Source organism: Sphaeramia orbicularis, chromosome 13 (assembly GCF_902148855.1).
Source record: "Sphaeramia orbicularis chromosome 13, fSphaOr1.1, whole genome shotgun sequence".
Taxonomy (NCBI): Eukaryota; Metazoa; Chordata; class Actinopteri; order Kurtiformes; family Apogonidae; genus Sphaeramia; species Sphaeramia orbicularis.
This window is the reverse complement of record NC_043969.1, coordinates 16,646,491-16,658,945: the sequence shown is the minus strand read 5'-3', so window position 1 is coordinate 16,658,945 and position 12,455 is coordinate 16,646,491. Positions and strand designations below refer to the sequence as shown.

Sequence of the window (12,455 nt, the reverse complement as noted above, 5' to 3'; positions counted from 1 at the left end):
TATCAGAACTCATCCTCTATTTTAATGACACATATAATGGATCTTCCACTAAAAAAAAATCAGTTTTCCAGTTTAACAAAAATGATCAAATTCTCATTCTATTCAGATGAAAAGTATTTTAATACAGTGCATGTGTTTGTATTTTGACTTCGTGCATGGAATGAATATGCTCATATAGTGTAATGTCATATGTGGAGTGCACATGTGACTCCAGTTAATGTGAATGTGAGCCTCTGCAGAACATCTGTCAAAGATTAGCAGTAAAGTGAAATAGGCAGTTCCTGTTCATACGTTCCAAAATAATCTGGCAGTAATTTTCCCAGTGAAGGATGAAAAGGGGGAGGGTTTATAGGTCAGAAACACTACACAAACCCAGCTCTGTCTAGGCATGTGTCTTGTGTTTTACAAGACGGCAGTGACAAAAGGCCCTTACAGAATAATGCTTGGACAGCTTGGAAATCATGGGTGTGGCAGAGGTGCACCATAAAATATGAAGGAAACCATTGAATCCAGGAAAAACAATCATTCCACCGGTTATTTTTATCTCAGATGTCTTTTACAACCTACCTCAACCTAGTGTAAGTAGGAATAAAAGCACTTACTGTACAAAGCAGGTACGCCTTCACCTACAAACTGTCTCATTCTAAGCAAGGCAGCATCTCACTGTGACAGAATAGAAAGACCTTCTGACTAAAAGCAGCACAATCAATGAAACATGAAGAATCTCTCAGGTACATAAAAAGGGCAGCTTGTTATTCAGGGAAGCACGCTGTCATTCAAAGGCCGCACACATCAGGGGGAAAGTGCTTGGATGGCAAATCAGTGTTTGTTAATGATATGGGTCAATTGTTTTGAGGGCATGAGGACCTCTGTGCTCATCTGTAGGCCTCTTCAGTCACCTTTGGTCGAGGTTTTGAATTCCAGAGTGCGCTGCCCTTGCTGAGCCATTCAGAATGTCCACTTTTGCTTTGAGTAATATAATCCTTGCTTGATGGAAATCTGTTTACACTTTGTTCTGCATGTCAAATCGCTGACATTGTCGGTGGAAGGGAAGTCGTTTAACTATCTAGAGCAAAAAGCTGCTAGCTACTTGCTATTGTGCATTTAACAGCTGCAGCAGCGCTTTATGTCCTACAGCTTGGAGGCAGAATCAACTGGAGATTTACATTCAGAGTACATGAATGTATTATGATGTTTTGCATTGCCCTTTTTCTCCATCTCTGTGCAAGAAAGCATTAGAACTCTGTGCCACTGAATCACATTAATCAAAAAGTCTTCTGTCAATTAATCCAGCTGCCAATTACAGTCATAGTAGAAGTAATTTAAAGGCTTATGCTTTTACAAGGAAAGTTCAAGGTTAACTGTGCAAAAAGGCTTGCCACCTTACTGGCAAAAGCGTCAAATATTCTGCAAAGAGCAGCTGCCAAATTCATCTGCCATGCTCGAAAGAACAAATATTTTCCAAGCCAAAAAAACATGTACATAGTAGATTCCTCATGAAAATGCTAAAGAATAGGCACAGAAGATCAAAATGAAGCCTTAATGTATGGTAACTAGATGTCAAAAATCGAAATGTCTCCGGGTATGTAGGAATGTCAGAAGTCTGTGGCTGGGTGTGTGTGGGAGTGTGATTTAGGCACAAACACATCAAGATGTCACTTCATAACCCCTGGCTCAGGAGGCTCCTGTCATCTTCACATTTCAGAGATCCTCTGCCTACCCCGGCAGACATGCTAAATATAGAATGGGGACAGAATTTCTGTTTGGAGCCACTGCTCTCTTTATCTACATCTAACACTTGCATAACGGCGCAGCAATCTTCTCACCGTTTCACACATATATGCACGTAGACACACACAGCCGCTGTATTCACACTGGTGTAAGGACCCCACTCCACTGTCATGATCGCTGGGGTAGCCTTTTCTCATAGACTGATACGGAACCATCTGTAGACCCCACAGCTGACAGGGTGCACAGGCTCTGATCTCATAGACAATCGGCTCATTCTTTCCAATTACTTTTCTGTCAAGTGACTTAGACTATGTTATTACTTCTTAGACAGTCATTTTTAAATTTTCCTACTCATATCATTTAACCCTGGTGCAAGGACAGATGGACCATCCATCACTAGTCTCCTTTACCTGGACGACTCTAGCCCTGCACAAAGCTGCACTGAGTTACTTCATCTGACCTTGTTCTGTTTCTTACTTTCTGTCTTTGGACTTACAGAAGGGAACTACAGAACTCTCTGTGGCAATTAATTGTGCTACTTATCTGTAATGTGAACAGTGGATATTACATCTCCAACAGATATTAAATTAAGGATGTCTCAGGACTTACAAGGCCAAAGCCAAATAAAAAGGAAATGAGCCCCTATTAATGACTATTGATTCTTTTATAATAAAACAGCCACTTCCTCTCTTTACTTGGCCCTGGTGTTGATCTTGAATTAATACAGGCAATAACTTTAGCAAAATGTCCTTTTAGTCTGGCAAAGCAGAGCAGCCAACACTGAAAACCTGCACACACACAAACACACACACATATATATATATATATGTGTGTGTGTAAGAGGAAAATAACATTTGGATGAATTGCATATAATTTGTTCATAATACACATGTGAATTTGGCTACAACTGTGTTGGACATAAATCCTAAAATCCTAATTTTCTGTTGCATGAGTAGTTTTACATCTTGTGACATGATAGAGAAAAGAAGACAATGCCTCACCATGGCAACAACAAGTCATTTAATACTAAAGGCACAGGCTGATGACTATTTTAAGAAAACATCACTATTATTACAGATAGGAACAGATTCCTATTGTGTTCACTGTATAATGTTTATGCCACTCAGTATACCATTAATTCCTTAAAAAACCCAGCAAATAAATGGTTACATCTTTTGTCATCATCATCTCTGCTTGTGTTTCTGATTAATTCACATGATCTAAAACAATTCACTGTTCATGGGAAATGACTGCTGAGTCAGCTCCTGCAGTCAAAGCTCAGGACCAGTGACCAGCTCCAAACACAAACTAACTCTTTCCATGTAAATCAGTTTCAACAAAGCAACACACATAATATAAAGATGCTGCTTGTTCAGGGATAAAACAGTATCCCAGCATGCATGGGGTGAATAAACACTGTGGATAAACTCTTCCAGCAATACAAACCTACAGCACAAGCCACATCACTTGTATGCTAATGCAAAATAAAACATTTATTAAAACCGCCGTAGTCTTTTGATTTCTAAGACAGTTGTTTTACAATAACAGCAAACTTCGCAGACCATAGGATTTTTTTTTTTTTTTTTTTGGACTCAGACCAGAGTCGACAACCCTCCAGGTCTGCAATGCATTATTTCCCTTAATGGGCCATCCTCAACTACTTTCACTTCCACTCAGGGGGTTTTCAGACTCGTTCATATTCCTTTCAACTCTCTGTTGATAAATGCTGGGTTATCCCCAGTTACACCTGACAAGGAAATTTCTGTTCCCCTCTGTTTCACATAAGCCAGGAAGTGAGAAACCTCTTACCGGCAGTCATTTTACACATTGTCTTCCAGTGAGACCTAGACAAACCTCCAGTCAGAAATCACAGAGGAATTAAACAAGCACTCATTTAGCTGTGAACCTGGAATTTCCTGAACCTTAACACGAACTAATGTATGAGTATCACTATAACTAATAAATTATTAACAGAAAAGAAAGCTTATGTGACTGTAAATGCAAGAGGGCAATCTGATCTGTGTGATAGCAACTAAAAGATTCAATGAATATATCATTTCAAGGTTGCATTTTAGGCTGAAAATCAACTCATATGCGTATAAAAAGGGTGTTTTAAGTCTCAAAATGATACTAAAAAAACCTTCAAATGGAGACAAACAGCATATGTAAAATGTCTAACCTAATTAGGCCTTATGATTACACTGTAAAGAATATATCATTGTTAAAAAAAATACTGCAGACATGCATTATTGTGCGTTTGCAATGAAATATAGTCATGCATGCAGGCTTTTATACCCATATTCTGGTTAACACAGTTCTTTTCATTACTCCACTCTAAAAGGGAGGGGTCAAGTGAACTTTTATCTCCTACAATTTCACCTCTTTTCATGGCACGTACAACTAGAGTAAGAGTAGTCCAAGATTTATATACAGCAGCTGATGAAAACACAACCCTGGATTTACGCACCTAGAATAAAGTGATGGCGAGTAAAATGTTTAAGGAATAAATATTCTGACATCATTCTTAAATGGAGGCTTAAAACATAAGCCAGACGTCTTCTAAAAAAAAAAAAAAAAAAAAAAAAAAAAAATAGAAATAAAATCAGTGTATCATGACGGCATATGTCGGTGACCACATCCTAATAAGACAGAAGAAAATAAATACGCTCCGTGGATTTTATTTGTTTAGAATTAATTGGCTTTTAGAGGAATTGGAAAATGACTTACCCAGAAACAAAGAGCGAAATATTGCAGACATCACGGCTGGAAATCCCATATGCAACGGAGCTGGAAACAATGCGCTCAGACTCCCCTCAGATTCATTCGGCTGACCTAAGTGCAGGCACAACGAAGCGGCACCATCAGCAAAAGGAGAAGACAATTCACACTGAAAGAAATCTTCATTGAGCAAATCAGTCCAAGGACATCATATCATATGTTGCTCGCATATCTAAGCCTCCCGACAAGAAACGTGGCTCTTTTCCCTCATCGTCATTTTTTTTTTTTTTTTTTTTTTTTTTTTTTTTTTTGTGCGTCGTAGGGGCTTCGGGTACTTGTCGTCAAATCAAAGTTCCGTGGCTGTCTGGCTCTGGCGTGGGACGTGTTGTCTCAGGGTCCCCTCTGTCTCCTCCTCAGCAGTCTCTCCTCCTTTCCTCCTCCGCTGCACAAAATGCCAAAGAGGAGGAGGAGGAGGAGGAGGAGGGCGAATAGGTGGATGATGAGGGGATGCTGAAGGATGGAGACCTCTAGAGTCTGAAGTTCTCTTACACAGCCCCAGCATTTTACAACAAACACTAACAGGAGTTATTTATTTATTTATTTTATTTTATTTTATTTTAGGGAGGTTCACATCCCTCTTGTATCTGATTTCCCTGATATGAATGAAACAAGTTGCCTTTAATAATGTTAATAATGATCCAACAGTTTTCTTTCATGCATGAATTATGAGAGCCTTAATCAAGATTTTTTTTTCCCCTCACTCTTTTTATTCCTCTTTTTAGGCATTAAAAACATTTTTTATGAAGCTACACTACAAACAAAAAAGTTAAGGATATTTTTTTTTTCTGTTTTTTTAAAATTTTTTTCTAAATATTTTCTTGGATCTTTTTTTGTCATTTTTGCCATTTGGAAATAAAATTATGTCTGGTCATTAAACAAATGAGTTTCAATTCAATTCACACACAAAAAAGTAAAAAGTAATGTGCAAGAATCCCAACTGTAAAAAAAAAAAAAAAAAAAAAAACAACCCAAAAATTAGAAATATCCTTAACTTTTTGTTTGTAGTGTATTTTTCATGGAGTTGCAAAAATGTCAACTCAGCTGGATATTTAATATATGTGTTTATTTTTTTGAACCAAAGAAACATGTATTTACTGATATACAGTGTGAAACCTATGAAATAAAAACATTTTTAATGCTGCTAATCGGATGTGTTCTCACATTTTAACATGCTCTAATACAAATCTACATTTATTTATTTATTTTATTTTGGGAGGTTCACATCCCTCTTGTATCTGATTTACCTGATATGAAACAAAGTTGCCTTTAATAATGTTAATAATGATCCAACAGTATTCATGAATTATGAGAGCCTTAATCAAGATTTTTTTTCCCCTCAGTCTTTTTATTCCTCTTTTTAGGCGTTAAAAACATTTTTTATGAACCTACACTACAAACAAAAAGTTAAGGATATTTCTTTTTCTTTTTCTTTTTTTTTTTTTTTTTTTTGTCATTTTTGCCATATGGAAATAAAACTATGTCTGGTCATTAAAAAAATGAGTTTCAATTCAGTTCACACACAAAAAAGTAAAAAGCGCGGTGCAAGAATCCCAACTGTAAAAAAAAAAAAAAAGAAATATCCCTAACTTTTTGTTTCTAGTGTATTTTTCCACAGAGTTGCAAAAATGTCAACTTCGCTGGACTTTTAATATATACGCTTAATTTTTTTGAAGCAAAGAATCATGTATTTACTGATATACAGTGTGAAATCTATGAAATAAAAACTTTTAATGCTGCTAATCTGATGTTTTGTCACATTTTAACATACTCTAATACTAGTCTACATTTATTTATTTATTTATTTATTTATTTATTTTTTGGGAGGTTCACATCCCTCTTGTATCTGATTTCCCTGATATGAATGAAACAAGTTGCCTTCTTTTTTTTCCCTCTTTTTAGGCATTATTATTATTATTATTATTTATTTTTTTAATAAACCCACACTACAAACAAAAAGTTAAGGATCTTTCTTTCTTTTTTTCGTCATTTTTGCCATATGGAAATAAAACTATGTCTGGTCATTAAAAAAATGTGTTTCAATTCAATTCACACACAAGAAGTAAAAGGCGCTGTTCAAGAATCTCAACTGAAAAAAATAGCCCAAAAATTAGAAAGATCCTTAACTTTTTGTTTGTAGTGTATTTTTCATGGAGTTGTAAAAATGTCAACTCAGCTGGACATTTAATTGATGCGTTTAATTTTTTGAAGCAAAGAAACATGTTTTTACTGATATACAAGGTGAAATCTATGAAATAAAAACACATTTAATGCTGCTAATCTGATGTTTTGTCACATTTTGACATATTCTAATACTAGTCTACTCTCAAGAATCAAGTTTTTTTCTGTTTTGCGCTGCATGACCACCTGCCCATGCACCAATGTCTCTCCAGGCGTTTGTACTAATACTTAGAGGTTAACTGTGTATACTGTATATGTGAACAAATGCTATGTAATGTGTGTGTGAACTAATACTATGTAATGTGTGTGTGAACTAATACTATGTAATGTGTTGGTGTAGCCTTAATTTTCATGTTTGTTTGTTTGTTCTAATTTTATGTTTGTTCTTTTATGAATGCTGGCACCTTACATCTTACCCGGGGACAACAGTTGAAAAATAGCTGTTTTGTTAATACTGGCACATTTACAAAAATGTTCATTAATGTGTACTGTCCCTGCTAAATAAACAAACAAACAAACAAACAAATAAATTAATTAATAGTCACTACTCACTTCATGGAGATAATATGCTAAAAAATAAACAAACCCTTTTTGTTCAAAAAAACAAAACAAAAAAAACTTATTAATTAGTCTAATAACAGAGCAAGCAATTGATTTACACTCAAATATGTTACTGCAGATCTGGTTTATGTAGAACAGTAAAGTTACAGTAATTTTAGTAATTTTATTTTATTTTTCTTTTTTTTTTTTTTTTTTTTCAACGTTAGCAGCACCAGTAGGGTCTTTTAGTCTTTCAGTCTGCATTGGTATTTATTGCTGATTATTTAAATGCATTATCCATAGTTGCTTTCAATGATCTTGTATTTGTGCTCTGATTGTTTGTCACATTACACTTTGGATGTGGGCGGATGTCTGTGGTAAGCTGCAAATGAATTGCCCGTATGGGATAAATAACGTTTTCTGAATCTGAATCTGTAATGGTATGAACTGCAGTGTATGGGGATGATGCATAAGCTGATATGGAACTAAAACAACAAAAACCATGATTATACAAGAGAACAGCTGTAAAATAGCTCTCCACTGTAATGACCACTACGTATGAAAGGGTTAAGTCTCTGCAACTCACTGGTGTGTTTATAATGAGCATTTTTTAAATTCTAACACTGTAGCCTTATTAAATTATTCTCTATTTTTTTTTTTTTTTTTTTTTTTTTAATATTTGGTATTTTTCAAAAATTGTGACCGCCTACGTCATATTAAGCTTAATGGCTGTGATCATTTAAGATAACAAACAACATTTACTGCTTGTTGAATTCAGACGTCATATATTTTCTAGGCTATTTATATTTGCAGGCAGCGATGACGCATATGTGATCAAAGAGAGTCTAAACATGTCTTTTGCACCAGAAGGCATAATTTTGTTCGCTTAACGTTTTTATTTGTCCACCAGCTTCTCAATCGTGGGATTATTCTATCAATCTTTTCAAAAACTGACACACAAGATTAATTTCTTCCCAGGCCTTGAGGGGGGAAAAATATTTTACAAGAGCAGTATGACCTAAGTTAGGTAAACAAACAGTAGAGGGGTGTGATGATACTGACGCTGCTGCTGTTGAGGATGATAGTGATGGCTGTGCTCAGACCTTGAGACAAATTAATCCCCTCTTGTGTGTCTCAACAATCTACCGAAACAACAAAAGGATTTCCACTCGCCACTGGCCCCTCTGCTTGGCCTGTTCACTCTCACTCTCTCTTTCCCCCTCAAGTGGCCTGCTCTTCAGCACCAGCCCTCCTCCATTCCTTTCCGTTCCAATAACTAGATAGCTTGAAACAATGTCTCACATACACAAGTAGACACACACACACACACACACACACACACACACATCTCTTTTTCTCTCTTTCACAGACACAAAGAGTCACACAAGCCCAGAGAAAGCACAAAACAACAAACATGCAACACCATTCTTACTGTTGCAGGATGCAGATTAGACATGCCTGATGTCTTCAGCTTTGTATTGTGGCACATTTTGTTTGTAATAACACGGTAACCTCTCCTTTGTCTAAGAAAAAAAAAAAAAAAAAAACCTTTATTTTCTTTGTGTTTGCAGCTATTGCAGAAAAGGTCACAGTCTCATTGCAGCACATCTCAGAAGTCAGTATTCATAGAATTGCAACAAAACAAAAAAACCTAAACCTAGTTACAACTCTAAACTGTTCCCGTATCACCTGTCAAACTATGATGGATGGCTGTAACACACATGTTTGCTCCTGCAATCATACCGACTGCAAAAACTCTTTACTGTAATCTAAGTGCCGATAAAAAAACACTGAAGTGAAAATTCAGCTGATGGCCCACGTATTAAAATCTATTCAATTTTTCCCGCAAGCAGGGCTTAACCGGAAGATGAGATATGCCGGTGTGTGTGTGTGTGTGTGTGTGTGTATATGTGTGTGTGTGTGCTGCTGCTGCTGCTGCTGCTGTACAAGGCATTATAAAACACTTTATAAACACTGGGGTTATCATGAGTGCTCCTTTAAAAGATGGCATCAGTTATGTGTAAACGGTGACAACACTACTCGTGATTTAGAGCAGATTCACCGTGGATAACAGTGATTCTGCGATAGGTTACTTGTCTTGCATGCAGTGTAGATAGTGCCATGGGAGGCAACCTGTCTGCGTTTGGTGGCTTGGCCTTGGTGCATGATATAGCACCCCAATGCAGATGGCCTCACAGATGGTTGATATTTATACCACAGGGCCTTGAAAAGTCACAAGTGTGGAAACTGCTCTTTCTCCCTGATTAGTTTCACATCACCAAGAGCAAAACAATCTCTCACTGCACCCATTTCCCTCTGCACCGAAAATATATATATATGAGCAGTTATTACGGGATATTGAGGCTTTGATAGTAAACATTTTCACTGTTGGCTTCTGTGGGTCGGAGTGATGATGATGATGGTGATGATGATGATGTTTTTTTTTGTTTTTTTTTTTCTTCTTCGCACATGAAAATGTAATCCTCCTAAGTGCAAGGTCCATGATTTTTTAAAAAACATCCCAGACCCAACACGGCTTGCATTTTAGCTAGGAGCACTCTTGACTTCTGTACTTTAAGTGGATTTGCAATTTAAATTTGAGCAGCGAGATGCACCTTGGACCTTCTTGGAAGAGACCGACCGCTTCGCCGTGAGTGTTCCTGTCCGCCAGAACAGCTGTATCTCCTTCATCGTGACATCACAGAGACGTGTTAGTGTTTTGTTGACGCACGGACGACACCCTGCGAACACGTGCGAGCATGCTGGGATGCCCGACTCTGGCCACCTCTCTCTCTACTGACCTGAGGGAATGAGAGAAGTGGGTAGTTAAAAGGATTCTCGAGTAACAATATGGATAGTGGTGGTGGGGGGAAACTCTTTTGTTTAGGCCTCTCTATTTTTAGAAACCAGTGTGATGCTTTGCCGTTTGTGTTTCACGGCTCACAGATCCTTTATAATTTAATGAGAGAGAAGGCGACTCTCAGAGATTTATGGCAAGCATGTCAAGGCAGCATTGGGTACTCGGCTTATTGATCCAAATCGGATATTTGTTTATGGGTCAGTAAAGCTCTTTCCCTCCTGTACCGTCCAATCCCGCCTCAAATTGCCAGCCTCTTCTTAAGCCAATAAAATAAATGTACCTCTGGTCAATGTTCATTATCTTATCTTCTTAAACACAGAGTGCTTCCTGACAGCGACCAGAGATGTGGTTCACAGAAGTGCCATGTACCGGTGTCAAAGTATGAGCATGAATACTGTGGAGACCACCATTATGAATATAACCAGCTTAGAGAGCCTGAATGTCTGGTGTTTCTTTTCTTTTTTTCACATGGGTCATTCTTTATAGACAGTTTATGGAGCTTCAGTGAATAAATAAAGACCCAACATCCACAACCACTGCATTTTATTTTCATTTATTTAACCCTTTCATGCATAGTGGTCACTCCAGTGGACAGTTATTCCACGGCTGTTCTATTGTTTATTCATGGGTTTTGTTGTTTTAGTTCCATATCAGGACTCTTATGCATCATCTAAAACACTGCAATTCATACAATTACTGTAACTTTGCTGTTCTTGATAAACCTGATCTGCAGTAACATGTTTTAGTGGAAATCAACTGCTAATTGGTATTAGACTGTAACTAACAAACAATTTTTTTTTTTTTTTGCATATCCTCCTGAGACCCAGCAATGCATTTTGTCCTCTGTAGGGGACAAAAGTTTGACAGTTTTACTTTAACCCTTTCATGCACAGTGGTCACTCCGGTGGACAGTTCTTCTACAGCTGTTCTCCTGTATATTCATGGGTTTTGTTGTTTTAGTTCCATATCAGCCAACACAGTGGACACTTATGCACCATCCCACAATAATACACTGACATTCAGACCATTACTGTAACTGTACTGTTCTAGATAAACCTGATCTGCACTAACATATTTGAGTGGAAATCAATTATCCTTTAGAAAAAAAAGTTTTTTGTTTTTTTTTGCATATTATCTCCATGAAAAGCATAATAACTAGCATTAGAATATGTTAAAATGTGAGAAAACATCAGATTTTACTTTATTTCATTGTTTTCATATCACTTTCTGATATTGGGTTTTAAACATGTTTCTTTACTTCAAAAATTAAATGCATGGATATTTTTGTAACTCCATGAAAAAAAAAAAAAAAAAAAAAAACCTTGATCACATTGTTTTTTTCATGCCTATGGAGAGATAAAAACACTCAAGAAAAAAATCTTAACTAAGGTTCTCATAATTAATGCATGAAAGGGTTAAAAATGCTGTCCATTACAAAGGACATTCCATTAAAAAAATCAATCAATAAATAAAAGTAGTTTTAAAAATGTATCTGAAAAAATTGTTGCATTGTGCAGTTTCCAATCAAGACAATTTTTTTATGTAAAAAAGCTAAAACTGTCCATTTCCTGGGTCTCAGGAGGATTTTATCTCCATGAAATGAGTAATAACTAATATTAGAGTGTGATAAAATGAGAGAAAATAGTAGCAATTTAGCAATTAGCACCATTAAAAATGCTTTTATTTCATAATTTTCACACAGTATATCACTTTCTGATGATGATTTTTATATAAATGTTTCTTTGCTTCAAAACTTAAATGCATGGTGTCCAGCTGAGTGGATATTTTTGTAACTCCATGAAAAATACGTTCAAATAAATAAATAAATAAATAAATATAAATGAATACATAAATAAATAAATAAATAAATAAATACATTGCATTGTTTTTTTCATGCCTAAAGAGGAACAAAAACACTCAAGAAAAAAATATTGACTAAGGTTCTCATGATTCGTGCATGAAAGGGTTAATAGTCTCATTTCTTACATTAGTGCTGAATGGCTGCTAAACTGCCTCTAATATGAGTAAAAGACTAAAATTCATGATAACATATTTGTTTTATATCTTTCTATGCATAATATACATCACCGGTGTCAAACATATGGTCTGTGAGTCAAAACCAGCCCATGGGATGAATGTGTGAAATGCAAAAATTACACTGAAGATATTAACAATCAAAGGTGTCAAAATCAATTAAGTTTAGGTTCCACATACAGAACAATTTGATCTCATGTGCATTAGACCAGTAAAATACAATCATAATAACCTAGAAATAATGACAAATCCAAATATTTCTCTTTTAGTATAAAAACTAAAAAAAAAATACATGGGTGCTTCTATGAAACTGGGTTCATTTTGGTACCTTAGA

The 12,455-nt window shown here is 36.1% G+C and overlaps 1 protein-coding gene across 1 annotated transcript in view; it reads right to left on the bottom strand.

Annotated features, from left to right (window-relative positions):
• clmpb (CXADR like membrane protein b) overlaps window positions 1-4,922 on the bottom strand; it is a 93,129-nt gene extending 88,207 nt beyond the window's left edge. Inside the window, exon 1 of the mRNA XM_030151994.1 lies at window positions 4,459-4,922. Coding sequence (XP_030007854.1) covers window positions 4,459-4,507 — 49 coding nt within the window. The 5' untranslated portion in view covers window positions 4,508-4,922. The remainder of the gene's footprint in view (window positions 1-4,458) is intronic.
• Window positions 4,923-12,455: the final 7,533 nt, after the last annotated feature.